The 19,592-nt window shown below is 39.1% G+C and overlaps 1 protein-coding gene across 4 annotated transcripts in view; it reads left to right on the forward strand.

The window, feature by feature from the left end:
• Window positions 1–19,592, forward strand: part of rptor (regulatory associated protein of MTOR, complex 1) — a 101,754-nt gene that overhangs the window by 60,561 nt on the left and 21,601 nt on the right. For all 4 annotated transcript variants that reach the window (XM_085911670.1, XM_085911672.1, XM_085911671.1 and 1 more), the window contains exons 20-26: window positions 752–892; window positions 2,244–2,399; window positions 5,531–5,649; window positions 12,289–12,392; window positions 12,518–12,695; window positions 12,769–12,879; window positions 17,333–17,438. In XM_085911670.1, the coding sequence (XP_085767796.1) occupies window positions 752–892; window positions 2,244–2,399; window positions 5,531–5,649; window positions 12,289–12,392; window positions 12,518–12,695; window positions 12,769–12,879; window positions 17,333–17,438 (915 nt within the window). The remainder of the gene's footprint in view (window positions 1–751; window positions 893–2,243; window positions 2,400–5,530; window positions 5,650–12,288; window positions 12,393–12,517; window positions 12,696–12,768; window positions 12,880–17,332; window positions 17,439–19,592) is intronic.

The following is a 19,592-nucleotide window of genomic DNA, read 5'->3' on the forward strand; positions in this document are numbered from 1 at the left end:
CAGATAAGTGTACAAAATATCCATCCTAAAAGCATAGAGTACCTGTTCATGCCATGACAACAGATAACCTATGGTGACTCATCACTCACATAAATAGTCCTCTTTTAAGAGGCAGCTATAAAGGAATAAGCTCTTTCCAGAGAACTGAAGACCTACGAATATCGGTACATATCATTCAATGCTTGTTTACTCCCATCAAGAACAAAGATGCTTTTCTAATGTTATTTAGTCACTACCTTTAATGTTTTGATAGGAGAGTACAATACCAACCCACAAAGCAAAAATACTTATCTAGCACCATATTAAGATAATTGCACACTCTTCTATTACCCATGCTGTCAGTAATTTTCACGTGAAAATTCTGCCAGCAAATGTCTTGTACGTCATTTCTTGTCAGAGACCATTTGGGGTTTATTTTATTTGTATTATTATATTAGATAGCCCACAAAATGTTGATGGTATCTGAGATCAACTGGCAATTTTTCTTATAAATCTTTTTAATGAGGTTTGATTTGCTTCAGTTTGGATGTGACAAGTCATTGTCAAGGGATTTTGCATGGGAGGATTAGCAAATATGTCTATAGATGTCACTGCAAATTAGTAACCAAAGATTAATGGATTATGGAATTTAAAGGCATCCAAATGTTAGGTTGTTGTCATATGTTTTTTCTATTATAAACTGAACTGAAATATTGGTTGACGATAAACAGAAGAAAAGTATTTTTTTTTATTCACTTTTATTTCCTTCCAGAGCCTGGTAACTTAACTCCTGTGAGGGACAGTCCAGCCATCCCACGTCTCCGATCTGTCAACTCCTACACTAACATTCGTGCAGTCACCACTGCCCGTAACCTGAACAAAAGCCTACAGAACCTGAACCTCAATGAAGAAGGTAGGAGTGACAGATTGTTGGCAGGAAAATAAAAATCACCTTCTAGAAAGAGAGCTATTGCGGTTGTTGGAGGCTTTTAAATTCATCTGGTGTTAGATGAAGATTTACAAGATTAGATTGGAAACCACTACCTGTGAACTATGCGGCGTTTTTACTAACCAGTCATTCACCCGTGCCGCCTCACATATATGCAATGATAAAGAACTATTCTGAGAAAGTTTCACTTCCTAATTCATCTAATTGGTTTACAATATTTTAATAGTTAATAAAAAGCACTAAATGTTACATCTTCCAACATAAATAACAACTCGCGTCATTAAGATGTATTGCAAAATAATTTGCTCACTTGGTATTTTTGTCAATTTATGGCCACGTTTGAAGATTCATGTCTGTGGTAACAAAGTAGAATAAGATCTAAGCTCCAGCTGCACCTATGGATCCCATAGTAGTAGGTTTTGGTGCATGATGTCCTGAGCCTGTGATTTGTGTTCCTGCTGAGGGATTCGAGCAGCTAAAGCTAACGTGCGCGTCCTCTGTGTATTGCTGTCGGATGGAGGCTTTCATAAATCCACAGTGGCGCAATCAGCAATGCCTACTGTTGACACAAGTTCACATTCATTTTCATAGTAGTCATTCCAGTATGCAGCGGTATTTATTATCAATGAGCACAGAGCAAAGAGTTATTTCATTCACTTCCGATCACCGTACCTACATTTTCAATGTTTGGGGGCTATATGGGCTCTAAGTTATTTCACTTTTATGAGTCAGACAAAAGTTAAGGGAAAGGTTGCTGCAGAAAACGATTGAGACTGGCATAAATTTAGTGACATCTGAGTTTCTTTTTCTAACGATTTTTTTGAACAGTCATGGTATGATTATTATATTAAAAAATACTGTCTTAAATTGAGGTAGAGTCAGTGTCACTGTGATCTTTAGCAAACATGCATATGCCACGCCCCTCACTTTAAAGTAGATATAATATTGTTTTTATATACTACCTTGTTGATATCTAAACAGCCATCATCTCATGACGCTTAAAGCTATCCATCCTGGAATTTATAGACGGCTATCTCAAATGATCAGCAGCAAGTGCCGCAATGCCTCTGGGATGTGTTAACATAACCATACTCCTCAAGTCAACACCCTCGCATTGCCTTCATGTTTTAAACCCTCGCTGTCATGGTTCCACTCCATTGCGTAAAGATGACTGCTTTGAGTCTTGACAAAAAATGGCCGCACAATTTGAAATTTATCTCTGTAATGTTTAAGCCTTGGAAGACATTGAGAGTTGTTTGCTTTCTTGTGTATCAGTGAATAATGTCTATATTTCTGTATTGTACGCATCATCCAGGTGGACCGGCAGCTTTTTCACCCGGAAACCTGAGCACCAGTAGTAGCGCCAGCAGCACCCTGGGAAGCCCCGACAATGACGAGTACATTCTCTCCTTTGAGACCATTGACAAAATGCGACGGGTGTCTTCTTATTCTTCACTCAATTCCCTCATAGGTAACTGCTTTGCCACTCCCTACTCACAATTGTGCTAAAACCATTTTGGTAATTACCAACCCCTGAATGCACGATGATCATTATTTGCAAAGAAGCGCAAGACAAAAGGGAAGCCCCTTCTATATCTAACACATTTAGAAATTATAGCAAGCTAACTTTCCACATCTTTATGCTTCGTGAACAAAGGGTGTGATTAAGGGCCCAAAGCACTGTTTGGTAATGACTGAAATGAAATTAACTACATTAATCTTTTAGTATTGATTCTACACATATTTTATTAAGAAGCCCTTTGGTTACTGCGACAAACCACGAGGTTGCTCGTAAAACCAGCGAAACGCCTCACCCAAGGGAAGTTGACCAAGAGAGAATCTCCCCTTCCGAGAGAACAATGAGTGCTGTGAAAAGGACAGAGCAGCAGAGAACACAACAGGGTCAACCCTGCGAGCCACCTGAGATTCTTTAAGTGCTTTCCCAGGCACGGCGTGAAGTCAAGGCAACACTATTTCCCCTGCTCTCAGGTGGTTAAAAAGACTGTTACCCAAACTCACGTTGCTAATATATTCCAAGAATATAATCACTTTCCGAGCCTATCGTGTGCATCTGGATAGATATGAGGTGAGGTGCGGTGGGGTCGGGTAGGGTGGCAATCTGCTTGCTAAGCTGGGCATGTGCTGTGTCTGACAATAGCTCCCACATGGTTGTGCTCGCAGTTGTGTTTTACGTTTTAACAGCTGAAAAGTGCATCAGCGTTTGTTGTAGGTCTTTTTTCCTAAATGCTATGGCATAACATTAAGTAATAGTGTATACTGGGGTTGCAGAGTGGGGGAACACTACATTATTTTTGCTTCATGGCATTTTGAAGGACTGTGCTGTACTTTTGTACTTTACAGTGCACTCATTGTACACATACTGCCGTAGAAATCAAATACCTTTTCAAAGCAAGCTATTCAGCTTATATTAAGCTCATTTTAAACTATAAATGAGTCTCCTGGTTATCTACAGTAGCCTCCAAAACACCTTCTTGTTTTTGCTCTATTTTTTTTTTCATTGTGGCAGAAAATATCTTGATTTGTTTCTCTTTTTTTCTGTTGTCGTTTTTTTCCCGGGTTTGCTGGTTACATCTATTCTTACCGTTTAACACTTGTAAACAAAGCTTAAAATATATAGAGATCTAAAGAGCCTTGTGTATTATTCTTTGGCTGTTTAAAGCAAATTGAAACCATAAATGCTGCTTCTTCAACACAACAAGCAGGATAACAAAATTCCAGGAGTTGGAGCAAAGTTTCAGTTGCGATTTATTGATTTAGTTTTCAACCGATCCGTGTTTTTCTGTGCCTGCTTGCTATAATTTGCCTCTACAAATATTGTAATAACATTGATATGGTGACAGGACACCATCGGTTTATAGATAGTGATATGTTTTGATTTTTACGTTAACCTTTCAATAATTACCAAGAATCAGCAAGTAGCAAATTCAAAGGTTGCCAGGAAATAATAAACGCAAACACCATCTCTAATCCCATAAAATCAATCAAGATTCTTCATCTGGCAGCCGTAAATGTCAGTCAGTAATGTCTACTATAGATCGGCCTAGCGTGGTTACCGTTCACACCTAAGGCCAATATTGTCAAGTCTGTTGTGACTGCATAGAAAAATGGGATTAGGTCAATGTTTCTCCTGGGAGACATTGTTTCTGAGAAAACAGAAATCCCATTATGATTTCCTAGTCTGATACACAGGCTTAACTCAGACATTTTCTGCTGAGATGGCATTTTCTTTGACACTTCACCTCCTAATGCGTCATTGTATTTAAGATGCTCCTCCATTTAAAGAGCACCATAGATATTATTTAATGCTGCTTACACTGCTTACAGCTCCTCTACCATGTAGATAAATTTATTTCTGCTTTCAGATGTTATGATGCTTTTTATGCCCCAAGCAAGCACCAAAAATTGCTATGCAAGTATTTTATGTGCCATATGTCAGACATGGAGAGGCTATAAAAAAAAAAGCCACGCTGTGGTTCATTGAGCCAAAAGTTAATATCTTCACAACAGAACATCTATTACGCTCAGCACAAGGCAATTAATAATATCCACCCTCATGTGGACTAATAGAGAATGCATAGTTGTAATGCGTGAGCACCTGTTACGTGGCATGTCTTTTAAATAGGACTAAAAGTGTACTTCACATTAATCAACTGACATGTTTCTTTGCGACAAGCACAGTCCTTTCTACTTACCCTCATCAGCATTTCACTTCGCCAAAAGCTGCGGAATAAAGCATGTGTAGTTTCGTTTACAGGGTAAAGGGAACATAGGCGCTAAAAAGAAGCAAGTTCAGATATCTGGATCTGATTCTCTGCTTTGTTGTGAGTATGGACATAAATTCAGGGTGGGTGTGATGGGAAACAAATTCAAGGTTGGTTTGATTGTCTCCTTGTAGCAACAAGGACAGGAAACCATGTTTTGCTGACACCAAGATTTAATGTTCAACAAATTAGCTTAAGAGCCGCAATGTAGGATAGGTATACAGTTGGCACATTCTAGAGCAGGAACAAGACCAATGAGATTGTTTTTGACACAGAGAGAAGGAAATCAGAAGCTACTGTAAACTTCCACAAATGAAAGAAACAATATAAATAGAGAATAAGCAGTCGGGGAACGATTGAGAAATGTTAACCAAGGTCCCTTTTCTGCATAGACGATACGGACAGGTTGGGATCATTTGTATTCATAATAATGACAGAGCAATGAATCCCCAGTGGATGAGAAGGTGCAGCCTTGTGTGAGTGTGTTTGTGTGTGTGTGTATTTGTGTGAGTATTTGTGTGTTTTGATTGATGGTGTACATTACCTAACACTGGAGGTCATATTGCCTCTACCACATTAACACATTCAATAACTCCAGCAGTAGAAAATAGGGCTTGCAATATGATTGTAATGACATGACTGTGGATTACTATGTGGCTGTTAGCTGCTGTGGTAATGAACTTGGATAGGAGTGATGTGTGGTCACACTGGAGAGAGTCTGTGGGCTCTATTGCTGTGTATTTTAACAGACCACATTATGTTTGAAATATTTCCATCTGTTGGACTCAGTCCTTCATTCGTTTCCTCTTTCCATTTTTAGGTGTGTCCTTCAACAGTGTTTACACTCAAATCTGGAGAGTGCTTCTACACCTTGCTGCAGACCCTTTCCCTGAAGTATCTGACTTGGCAATGAAGGTCCTCAACTGCATCGCATACAAGGTATGTTGTGTTTGAGTTTATGAGAGTTTTGGGGTGCAGCCTGAAATGGAGCGGCCATTCGGGAATCTCCCGAAATTCCCGATGGCCACCACAGCCATGCTTTGCTTTGTCTTAGATGCTACCATGCTCTATTCGTGCAGCACAGCCACTCCCAGTCACTCGAAAGGGACCTTTTTTAGCAACGGCTGGTAAATATTATCATAGACAACATTTACCACATATTTACATCGATGATATCTTGAGTACGTTGAGGTTGCAGCCGTACAACATGTGGCAAAATGAAGCCATTTGTGACAATATCTCGTTCATTTGCACCTTGAAGGTATATCAAGTCAGAACTCACTGTATTAACGTTGAACCAATGCTACTGATTCTATTATGTCATTCTAACTCAATTTTACAAATCATCACTATTCATCACTATTCATATTCATCCATTGTGGTTACTGCACTGACATACAGAATCGGGTGTCTGAAGCAGAAATGAAGATAAATAAATAAATAAACAATTTAGTGTTCCAAAGGGTTGTGGCTCCCGTGGGATCTATTATGAAATAGCTTCAAGTGGCTCTTAAGTTGGCGACCCCAATGTAATTATACATTCTCACTTGCTACTGTGATTATACCAGGGATGCGCTAGACCCATTATCTACAAAGAGTAGAGGTAAAAAAACTGCTATCAATTGTCACCAAAATTTGTTGACATCCTGACCTACGTATGCACAAATTAACCTCCGAAAGCTTCGCGCCGATACTACCGATTTTATAGAACGGTGCTCACTCCTGAAGCTTATGTCTGTCATTTAATGGGGAAAGCGCTTAGTCCATAAAATACAAAATACACAGGCGATCATTGACATATTTTTTTTATAGATTGCTGTGGGCACAAGTAGACATGTGCCCACATTTTTGGTGGTGAGTGATTGCAGTTTTCTGACCTATTAAATGAAGCTTTTTTTTACACAAATGTTGAGTTAGACTGTTCCATGTCCAAATGTTTGTTGGACATCTTTGAAAGGAGTGCCCTTAAAAACTGAGATTTTTGCCTTTTTTTTATGAATAGTATACCTAAATACTCGTCAAGGTGCTATTTGTATTCATTATGACGTGTCAGTTTCAAGTCATTTTAGTGATTATAGTGGGTTTGTCTATCATTAACAGAAGCGTGTAGATATCGGTGCATCTTTTCCCCAAAGAATTGTGCCCAATATGTTCATGGTCAAACTACCGTAATTTCTGGACTATAAAACACACCTGATTATAAGCCGCACCAGCTAAAAGATGGTTTTTGGGGGACACATACCTTTTATTAACATAACCTATATTGACAGAGATGAAGGAGCTCTGCAAACATACAAACAAGTATACATCTCAGTGACGACCGTGATAAACCTAATGTGCAGAGAAAACTAGCAACACACAACTAATAAATAAAATGGGACCACTTACAGGAGTAAAGTTGGCAATGTGATACGAGCTGCACGTATAGCTCCAGAGTAGACGTGACCGGGAAATAAAGAAAGAAAAGGGTGACGCAACAAAATGTCATCGACAATAGCCCAGTGCCCTCTAGTGACCGGAGGAAAGCTCTACAGTGCATGAGCATCTCTAGTTCCTTCATTAAGAGCCAAATCAACTGCCTTTAACTTAAAACCGGCATCATATACATTTCTTTTGTCTCCCACAATGAGGGTTTGTGTATAAAAGCTTCCTTTCTTCAGTAATGTCCGTCTTGATCTCGTTCTGTCTCTTCTTTGTGTCAATTATATGGCACTATTTGCCTGGCGGACAGACATGCGATCAACACACCACCGTTCTCCCCAGTGACTGTGTGTCTGGTCACATAGCCCTCCGCCCAGCAAAGCGGTGCCGCACAACAGCAGTCCACGTCCTTTTTATGAGTGTATAAGTGTTTTGGTTATCACAAAAATCCCCAAAAATCCATAGATAAGCCGCACTAGACGACAAGCCACAGGGTTCAAAGCTTGTGCAAAAAGTAGCGGCTTATAGTCCAGGAATTACGGTAATTCATATACTTTTTCAATTACTAAAAAGATATGTATCGTTTGCCTTTTTCCTCTTTTTCTTTTTGTTATGTTAAAATTACATTTAGTTTCTTCTTAAAACCATTTTCACTAGTTGTGTTAGTGTATCAGCAACTTTACTCAAAATTTTCCCCCATGGTTTTTCTGTGAAAAATCTGTTTCTAGCACATACGCACATTCCGCTCACTGGCATTTTCTGTCTGTTAAAAAAAAACATTTGTGTAAGGGCAATTAAGAGCCAACGACTCCCCCAGGCTTGGCATAGCCTAGCAGTGGAAAGAGGTTGTGGAAACCCATGCAGCCATATTTACCATTATTGGCCACTGCTCATCCACATGCAGAGGAAAAATGTATTGTTTGCTACCACAAGCACCAATTGTTCCCTCTGTTAACTTCAGATGAGTAGCCTTTCAGTAGTAGGATTCATTTTGTGGTTTTCCTAAAAATTCACCACTTGAAAAAACTTATAGCTATAATTATTTTTCGCATCCAGTACAGTAATTGTCCTCCTGGTTAGCTTTTTTTAGTCAGAACAATGTACAGTATCACAATAGGTCACAATAAATGTGAATTCCAATTTCTGAATGAATGAGACATACATGTGTATGTTCTTCTTTTTTTGTAATACATGTGTATGTTCTCCTGTTTTTTGTATTGTTTCCATATGAATGAGAATGTCAGCATGTTTGGAAACGTCCACTTTGACAGCAGCTATTACAGATTTTCATTTTAGCTCTGTGTATTACATTGATTCGTGATGGATGAGTAAAAAAAGACAGTACGTCTAAACAATAGTTTGGAAAAGAAATCTTTGTCCAAATGAAAACCTTTTTCTTGGCTTTCCCACATATTTTAACACCAGTTGAGTTTTTCACACATCCTGAGACCTCCACTACGCGATATAAAAAATATTTTGCATGCACCTTAATGTGTACGTTGTTTAAAAGCCATCGTCTACCAGAGAGACAATGTTAATATGTTATTTATGATCATCATCTGTGTGTGTGTGTGGGGGGGGTGCGTTTGTGTGTGTATGTGCGTGCGTGCGTTACAAGTCACGCTTGCATCCGTCTTTGCCCAAATGAAATTAGCACACATAATTTTCATCTGTGCTCTTTTACCCATAAGCAAACAATGCTGAAGGCAAGGTATTCACACTTGCAGGAGTTGTTGGTTTTTTAAGCCAGTTTTTAAGGACGTTTGTGTATGAAAGGAAGACCTAAACAAGGAATTCATGGGATGCAAGAAAGTCCCATTGACACTGAACATCTTCTCATTATTATTGTAGCATTGAGCTGCAAAGATAACGTAATTACAACACTCACTCAAGTTCACGAGTGTTAGCATGGCCTTTTAGTTGGGCTTGAACTGTATTGATTTCTGGCAAAGAGAACAAGGTCAACAGTCAATTAGCATTGACTCACTTCCAAATGATGAAAGCATTAAATCCTTTTGAATAGCTCAGTTGTTCTGCACAATTGCAATTGGGTAAAAAAAAATAAAAAATAGCTTTTTTATTAAATCATTTCTTTTAATTCATTCTCAATTGTAATGTGCATTATGATATAGAATATAATCAATTGTTGCTCAAAGGAGCCCAAGTTGAAAATATTTCATTGGACTCTTTCCCTCTCTCACACTTGGTTTGAATGGCAAGGGAATGAATGCTCAGTCACAGACTTTTGTGCCTTAAACTCGCCAAATCCTCTTAAAGTTAAGTTAAAGTCCCAATGATCGTCACACACACATCTGGGTGTGGTGAAATTTGTCCTCTGCATTTAACCCATCCCTGTGTGATTTTTGATCCATCCCCTGGAGATGGAGGGGAGCAGTGAGCGGCAGCGGTGCCGCGATCGGGAATCATTTGGTGATCTAACCCCCCAATTCCAACCCTGAATGCTGAGTGCCAAGCAGGGAGGCAATGGGTCCCCTTTTTATAGTCTTTGGTATGACCTGGGCAGGTTTGAACCCACAACCTTCCAGTCTCAGGGTGACCACTAGGCCACTGAGTTGCTGAATGCAACAGAAATGGTTTTACTTGTATGCTTGTTTTCCTCACCAAAATGCCTGGTCCTGCCAAGCTTTGTCTTGACCAATGTCTAAGACCTGGTTAGTTAGAAGTGCCTTCAAAAATTGAAAAGGACTGTCAATCCTTTTTTAATATGGCATTAGCTTTTGTATTTCGGTCCTTTCAGAGCACTTATTTTCAAATGATGTGTGCACAAACAAATGTTTGCTCTATTTAATGACTTTCTCACCAACTAATGAGAGAGGAAGTGAGAAGATGCAGGTTGAAAGGGCCAAGCAAAGCCATCACAATGAGCAGCAAAGCAGCTGTTCAAAGTGATTCCCTTACCCCCCCTCCCCCCCACCAGCCCACTCCCCCATTTCCTGCTAATGAGGTAATTCCCTCATATCCCATTTCCGACCGTTAGCCAACAAAGCTTAGAGCCTTTGCATTACATTAGCTTGTTGTTTACCACATTTTGACCATCAATAACGATTGATAATTCATGAACATGCTACATAAAGTGATGAGACGATAACATTTACACCACCATGAGCACGCTGTCTTGACTTCAGAAAGAACTAAATATCATGGAGGTCCAGTCAATGCAGCTGTATTTATTTTGTTTACTCATCAAATGGGCCCCAAAAGTAACATTCAGTGGGGTTTCGCCTGTAGAAAACAGTTTCTCAGCATGCTTTCTGGGGTGCAGTTTGCAGCTAGCTCACTCACTCACTCACTCACTCACTCACTCACTCACTCACTCACTCACTCACTCACTCACTCATTCACTACCTGTTTGCTGGTCTTCAGTATCTTGCATGTGCGCCTACTCACTTTTCTCTGTACTTGTATGTTTTTTTTTTTATCTTGTTCTTGGAGCGTAGGAATGATGTTTTACCTCAGTGTCAGTTTGCATAATTAGTCTGTTGACTTGACCTACTGCTGTTTGGTACCATTTCCAATGACGGAATCCCTAATCTCTGCAATTGACATGGGTTTTATGGCGAAGAAAAGCAGTATCTACCTCCTTCTCCCTCCAGACAAACACGCAAACAAGATAAAGCTGCAGCAATTTTTCAATTACCATAGAAATCAAATGAACGGCAATGCCTGCTAGTAAAATGTGTTTGCGCGAGTTAACTACATTCACCCAGCACAGTTTTTGTTCCATCTCTGCTGTTCATTAGGAATGCTTTACTTCGAACATCTTTATTAGGTTTCCACCTCCCTCGTGTATAGCCATGAGGATGAGCTTATATTACCTGCTCTTTTTAATGAGATCGAGTTCTAGAAAGTTAGACAAACTTTAATGCTGCCCTTTCATCCACTGATTATATTGACAAGTGGGATGCACTTTATCCATACAGCATCTGTAATCTTGATCCGTCCAGCCTGATCAAATATACAGTAGTGCCTTTGAAATGCCTTATTCTGTTTAAATCTTGGTGGTCTCCCCATAGAATTTTAATTCAATAAAAACTTTTTTTTATGCTAAACGGCTGTGGCAAACCAATTGATGAAGATAGTTATACAATAATGTCAGCAAACAAGGATGAAGCCATTAAATTTCTAAGCGCATAGAGCACTTGTGTGCTGCATAACATCATGTGTCAGGTGGTCAAGTGGTTGCAGATTCAGTCATCAATCCTCCATGACTTTGCTGAGGTATCCTTGATTAAGATCCTGAAATTCTGGGTGCTCCTGGCTCATCACTGGGTGAATTTTTTTAGCATACACAAGCCACAACATTATGACGACTTGCAATCTAAGACAATGTACCAAAAAATCTGCATCTGCATTGATGATAATGCTCAATTTTGAGTGATAATATCAGAGAGATGTCAACTAAACAATGATCATTTTTGTTGTTGTAGTGAGGAATTGCATAGCATCGCGTTCCTACTTCTATGTGTCGGTTCCCAAATTTAGCTCAATAAAGTAATCTAAATATTTAATACAGCTTCGTGTTTGTGACAGTGCAAGCCTACATTAATTGAAATGTGTTAAAACCCATTTGATGCTGAATGTTGCTACGTGAACTATCACCATTGTCTTCGAAAAACTTTCAATGACACTTGAACTGCACAAATCCGACCCCAGAACTATTGGATATATCTTAAATACATTCATAATCAAATCACAGCGATGTGGCTTAGACATCACCAAACAGAATTGCCCCTTCCCCATGTAAACATCCAATAATTTTTATTTCATGAGAAGCAAATGCTAGTAGCATATGTAAATAACGGGAACACTGCAGCTCTGCTTTGCTTTAGATTTTGACATAATGCTTTGAATGCAGTTTATAAAGTGGGTCTTTTGCGTTACAACTTTGTCCAGCCTAAGTGCCAAGTCATTAGCTGCTAATTTGTCTGTCTGTCTGCCCGTCTGCCCGTCTGTCTGTCTGTCTGTCCGTCCGTCCGTCCGTCCGCCCATCCATCCATCCATCCATCCATCCATCCATCCATCCATCCATCCATCCATCCATCCATCCAATTTGTTTATTTAAGGGGCTTGCTTTTATTTTATGTCAAATCCACTCGCTATTTTTGCTTTAACCAAACCTCTTTCTTTTCTCCACAGGCAATGATGAATGCTCGCCCTCAGAGAATTCTGGATTCTGGGTCTCTCACCCAGTCAGCTCCAGCCAGCCCCACCAGCAAAGGCACCCATATTCATCAAGCAGGGTAAGGAACACAACATGAGACCTCAGTCAATTTAAACCCAAAAACATAGTTTGACAGAAATGAATACAACTCCATAGTCTTCAAAACAAACCTCTATGTTGGCTTTACTTTATGTCTCCCTCTAGTGGCTCCCCTCCCATGCCCAGCACCAGCAGCTCAAGTCTGACCAACGAGGTACCCAAACCCCCCACCAGAGATCAACCTGCCACACGCCCTCCTTACACACCCACACTTGGAGGACAGGCGCCCCATTCACACCAGTTTCCCCGCACTCGTAAAATGTTTGACAAGGGACCTGAGCAGGTATATGATTTGACTGTCATGTGTTTGAGACTTTGCATCACATGCTTATATGATTTTCAATTTGTTTGTTCAGGCTGCTGAGGATGGAGACGAGCCTTGTGGTCACAGAAACTACATCAGCGCCGCCTTACAAACGGGTCTATGTGATTGGAGTGCCAAGTACTTTGCTCAGCCAGTGACAAAGGTACTGCCTATATCTATATCGTCCCATATCTTTTTGCCACATCTTGTCACATCTTTACCTGTACATTTCATCATCTTGTAATGCAACTTAGTTTATGTCAGTATAAACCACAGGTTATTGCTCTATTGAGTTCTTGCAAATGGTTATCTTTTCATCAATTTTCCATTTCCAAGCATGACAGGTAATCACTATTCAATTATTAAAATTCATTTGTCATATATTTTTACCATAATGTCAAAGGCAATTGAGCCACTTATTGACATGAGCTCTTTAAAAGATATTCTGATATTCAGATAAATTCTCCTGAAGACTACAGCGGAGGGACCAGTCACAGTGTGAGAAAGTGCCTGCTGGTTGTACACGATGGCTTTTCTGAATAATTGAGCTCCTTGACTTCCATAACTTAATTTCCTCCCGAGAGAAATTAAAGATTAAAGGAATGCTTTACCATGGACAGCCGCTGTAATGTTTGTCATCTAATATTGAGCTTCTGTCGGTTTTAATGTCCTTAATACACGAGTTGAGTTTATCAATAATGATAAAAGGGAAGACGGCGACAGTGCTCATGTACATGTAAAAAGCTATGTCCATGAGTGACAACAGCCTGAAAAGTGTTAGTAAAATCAAAGGTGAAAACAAATGCACTGAGGCTATCAAATAAGAGAATTGTCAATCAATTAAACAAATGAGCGCAAGACTTTTACCATTTTATTTTCATACACTCTATTGTATTTTTTTTTAAATACATTATTGTATTTTAAACACTTTTTAAAACATTTTAAAGTGTCACGGCTCCTCTCTACTCTTGCGTGCTGGCCGACTAACGTGACCCCGCGGCCCAGCGCGAGGGCATTCACACATTGCTCAGAGGCACGCCCTGCGCTTAGTGCTCATTGCCAGCCGCTGTCCCAAATCCTGGACGACTACCGTTGTCCCGACTGTTTCTGCACGGCGGTGCATTTTTACTTTGTGCCCTACTATGTCACATCTCCACTCTCCCCCCACTGGCTTATGGTATCACGCGCCCCCCCGCGCTAGACCTCTGAGGCGTCCGTCGCCAATACAGAACTGCTAATCGTCACTCCTCACAGTTTGGTCTGTTTTGACACGCACGTCTGGCGCCTGATTCTCGTTTGCCTGACACGCTGTGTTAGGAGATGCCTGCACGACGCGAGCTCGCTAACCGGCTCGTCATTTTAAAATGTTAACGTGCAACAGCTCCGCTCTGCACTTGCCGTGTTGACCAGCAGTCTCGCCCCACTGCCCAGTGCGAGGGCATCCGCACAAGACTTTTTGGATTTTATGACGGGCAAAAAGGACGATCTGATCGGGAGTGACAAGCAGACATACAGTTCTACTCCGCTTGGCAATCGAGGAGCGGAGACGTGATAGTATGTGTGTGATGAAGTACAAGTCCAAGGTGCTGCTGATATGTTGATTCAGACAAAGTGAATAAAGTGGGGGAGACTAGGATAAATTGTTGTGAGAACTGCTAAGCCAATCCACTGCAAGGACACAGATCAACATGTTCCCATTAGCCATTCGTGTCATATGGGCAGACAAAGCCCTGCGCTCCAAGTGACGCAGCAAAAAGCCACGACCATCAGGTAGTCACTGATGGTGTAGGGGTGCACTTGCCGGTCTTGCTGCCTGGGTTGTGTGTTTCATTGCATATGACGCTGTGTGTGAGTGTGTGTGAGTGTGTGTCTGAAAAATTCGTGATGCACCGACTCGATCCGCAATATTTGTTTAAAAACAAATCCGCAATAGAGCGAGGCCGCAATAGGTGAAGCGCAAAGTCGCGAGGGATTACTGTATATGGAGATTAAACATTAAAAAAAACTGCAGATTTTAAGACAGTGCTGCTTATTTCTGAACAAAACAGGATTTTCCTCTAATTATACCTGGTGCAGTTCATATTCGGGCGCGGTTTATACTCCAGAAATTACAGTATATGTTTTGAATGTTTGATGTCATTAATCTTATTGAAATCATTTCTTTAACTTTGTGCCTTCAATTGAAAAAAAAAAAAAAAAACAGATGTAGTATTCAGGTTTGATAGATCACTCTGTGCTTTTTTCTTTTTCTCTATTTACTTTTTCTCTCTCAGTATTGTGCCAAATAGTGTGTAAACACTGCATGTGCATATTCATTGACACAAATGTACGAGAGCACATTTGAAAAGCGCAGTCCCTAGTGCACACTGTAAATATATCCGGTTTATTTGTGTGTGCTTACTGTCGTAGGAGACTTGCAGAGGCCACTTTAGTATATGTGGCCCAAACGCTCTATCAAAATGTTCCTGGACCGGACCCTCTTTCATATTTTAGAACCCATTGCCGCACACAACTCAAACGTTTGCTCGCTCACAGTGGAAATACAACCAGAATTTCTCACAACAATAGTATGTATTGTTGCTATTTAAGTATTTTTTAGCACCACAATATTTTAAGCATAGCATCTTATCAAGTTATATTGGTGTAAGGTAGGCGTAGGGCAGCATTTTATTTGCAGCGCTGGAGGCTTTCGGCATCATGACAGAATGTTTTCTCTCCGTGTTTCTCCGCTACTATATTGTGGCTTCAACTACCTTTTGTACATACCATAATAGCCCCAACTTTTTGTTTTTATTGATCAGCCCACGCTTGCCAAATTTGGCTGAAAAATAGGGAACCAGCCAGCCACTCTGGCCTTCAAAGTACAAGTTGAGTCTGGCCCCGTGAGCAGGTATTGAAGCTTGAAGATGCAGATGGAGACTGTCAACTAAATCCAATGCGCACTGCAGTGGAAGAAGGCGGAGCCTGAAGTGGTTGCAGTAGATGAGGAAAGCAGACGGATGATTGGATAGGAAAGATGTAGCGTGAAGGGTTAGTAAAAGTACTCGCAAAGGAAATTACGCTGCCTCTGCTAAATTTTGAGTGCTGTCATAAAACGTCACTCGGTTACAAATCCTGTATGCATGAGCACACTTCAAAGTCTGAGCACGGGTTAACATATCTCAGCATCAGGAGCACGGGCTGAAATGTATGTAGAGTATGTCCACTTTTAGAGAGTGTGGATTACGAGGACATCATCTCACCATGTCTTTTGTTCATATAGTCTGTGGGATGTCTTTGTGTTTAGTGTATGAACACAAACGACAGTTACATATTTAATTACTTACTTACTAAAATAGGCGATTAATACACAGACGTATTATGCCATGTTGACCATTAATCCCTAATATTGGTATATCTCGGCAGGCATTAATCCTGATATATGAATTATTTGGCAACATATAAAGAATCAAAATGATGCACATATAATTACTCAAGTGTCACAGATTATTGGAATTGTTTTTATCAAAAAAGAAAAAAATAAGATGGAAATTACGGTGTGGAAAGTCTCTGGAAAAATCTCAAATGTGTAGGAACTCTGACACTCAAAATCATTGGCTATCTGTTTTGTAAATAGCAAAATTAAGCATTTTTAATGCTATTATTAATAGATAATAATATCTATTATAGATATAGATATCTATTATATCTATATCTATAATAGATGGGATTATCTTTTCTGTATTAACTGTTAAATTGTATTCAAAGGTTGTTGGTTTTTTATTTTCGTTTTTTCTTCGTTAGTGCGGCTTTCCTGTGAGAATGTGTTGTGACATAACTGTGTCACTAATATTTTAAAAGAATGTTGCAAAGTTTCATAAGCACTTAAAAAATGCATTTGTGGCTGTAACTCTAATAAAATGTTCTGGCCGTTTTAACCTCTGTCAGTAAACATGGAAACTTTAACTCTGCAACTGCTTTTTCTTCAAGCTTTTACTGTGAAAATAAATGGAACATTTTTCAATGGTTGAGTCAGTCATTTGATCTCAACCTAATAGAATATGTTTTTCACTAACTGGAGACAAAAGTGAAGGCAGCAGAACTCACAAAGATGCAGCAAGTAAAAGTGGCTGTATCGTGAAGGCCAGACAAGCATCTCCTGCAAAGAAACTGACTACAGTCAAAGACTGCAAAGCAAACAGATACTAAACTTTGTCCAAGTACATTTATTTGTATCCACGAATCAGTGACAGTGAATCATGAAACCTCAGTAAATGTCCGCATACATTTTTGATCGATTGTTGTTGGCCAGTTTATACCAGTTGGGCAACGTCCAGTACATGCTGTATCTGTTTTACCATTCAGCTGTTCCATTCTATACTAGAAATTGCCAATATGGCAACTTGTTGCATCATTCATATGTGATTGTCAGTAAATTAGCTCTTAACAAACCACCCCTTTAAATGAGGTACTGGTACAAACTCAAGTAATAGAAGATTGTTGTAAAAAGAGTTTTATTCTACAAAATAACTTTACGATGTCACTCGTAAGAGTGCTTGCATTTTAATGCACGAGAATTTTGTTCTTTCACGCAATGTGTTATTGCTCACTCCTTCTCCTTGTCTTCATACTGTCAGATCCCAGAAGAGCACGACTTGCAGAGTCAGGTGAGGATGGAGCGGCAGTGGAGATTTCTAAGAAATGCTCGTGTCAAACGGCAAAGCAGAAGCATCACACAAAGAGGTCAGTCGCTTTCTCTCAAATTCATCTATTCCTTTGTTTATCAGCTCAAATCCAATGGTTTCATGAAAGAAATGTTTCTCTTCTTGTCATTACAAAACTCTTGATCTCATACATAATGAAATGCAGATTTGATAGACGAGGTAATTCAAAGCCTATAATGTGTGCACAAAGATGGAAATCTCTTGTTTTGTGGCCAATTAAGTGCTAGTGTGCCATGAAATATCCTTCAATATAAGGAAATAAAATAAGGTAATACTCAATACATACAAGTTTCCTTTTTTATCTCTGTGTGGAAGAACGTTTACCATATGGGAGAAAAATAAAGCCAATATTTCAATGTTTTGTTGAAGTCAAGACTGATCAGAATATTCCAGGGTTCAAGGTGAGTGCTAATCCATTTTAATCACTCATATTCAGGAGTCCAATTGAGACACCAAACAGTTATAAACTCCATCCATCCATAAATGGATGGAGTTTATAATTGCCGCCCAATGAAATGCATTTGGGATTCAGATAGTTTTTAATTATTTTGTAAACCCCAAATTTCATTGATAAATATTTACGGAGCATTTTTCATGGACAATGGAAAAAATAAGTCTTTATTTTTACGTTATTCTTATTTTAATTTGTTTCTAATTTATTTTCTGCTTATTCTTTGGTTATACACTCTAAGTTAGGATTTCGACGATTTTTGACATTCCATCACACATTGCCACACAATAAAGCCCAAAATATGATACAGAGGTCCCAGGTTAGCCCAGTAAGTCACAAGAATTGTAAAATTAAAAAGAGAATGACAAAAATGATCAAATAAAGTAGCTAAAAAACTAAGAGGTATGCATATCCATGGTTTGAATGTGCGCAAAGATGCATGCAACACAGCAAAAGGTTTGGCTGGAGCACAATGAAAATGCAAGAGGCTTGAATTTCACATAATATATTTGTACTGTACCATAGTGATGATTTGTACAAAAGGGATCCAATGTTCAAGAATAAAAGGTTCTTGCAAGTAAACAATAAAGTTAGAAAGAAAATGTGCCAAGAATGAATGTGCATGAGGCTATGATGGTAGTTTCGATAATTTAAGTTTTGGTAGTTGAATAAATACTCCTTTTTGAAATTGGGATTTATAATCATGATTCCAACATCAATCAAAATAACTGATTATCTTTTTTTTCTGTCATTGCCTACCCCTACATCCAGTTACAGTACTATCACCCTAAACATTAAACAAAGGGAATTACATATGTACTTAAAAGAAGTCCATAGCTTTATGAAAGCCCGCTTAGCTTGATGCTAACAAACAATGTAAAAAACACCAATGACATCCTAAATCAGCTGTTAGCATCAGTAGTTTCAGAAGCAGTGGATTTTTTAATATGAACGGTGGAGCAACACATGTTGAAAGATAATACTCACAAGCATCGTTGCTTTATCCTTTATGAAAAAATTACAAACATAACAGCATGTTACTGAGTCATTTACATTAGTAAAAGCAAATGTACTATTTTTCATTTGTCTATAGGAATATATTATACTGCCTTCTTAGTGGTCAAGGCAGGAACATCAGTGGGAACAGCACAAAGAATTAAAGTGGAGCCGATGCATAGACAATTCAATTCTTTACATTATATTTCATTATGTCATTAATAGTTATAGTGCAATATTATAGAATGTTCGTTATTGCTCCCTATTTAAACAAAGACAATCACACAAAATTGTCTGTTTTTGTTGAAAATAACATTTCATTCATGTCAGTCAGAAAAGATGATTTGAACAACGAGTGTTTTGAGTCACAAGTGTGGTCACGTAATGGTTTCACCTTGTATCTTAAGGCTAAACTGCACAATTCAAGTTAAATGAGAAGAATTGCCCGAAAACCTGTCTGAATAACAAAGCTCTCATGTGACAATGGGAGACAATTCTGGAGCGAGGGGAACAATTGTGTAAATAATTCAGAAAAGTATAAATAAATGGTCTCACCCATTAACATATTTGAAACTTTAGTGAGACTAATTTGTCGGCGCAGAAGGATTGAAAAATTTGACCCTCACTTATACAAAGTCTGCCCGTGTGTATTCATCATCTATCACTGGAAAAAATACTCTTACCCTCTATGCATAACAAAACGGTCACACTTATTCCATTTCCTTT

The sequence above is a fragment of the Syngnathus leptorhynchus genome, chromosome 5 (genome assembly GCF_054491065.1).
Source record: "Syngnathus leptorhynchus isolate UIUO chromosome 5, UIUO_Slep, whole genome shotgun sequence".
Lineage (NCBI taxonomy): Eukaryota > Metazoa > Chordata > Actinopteri > Syngnathiformes > Syngnathidae > Syngnathus > Syngnathus leptorhynchus.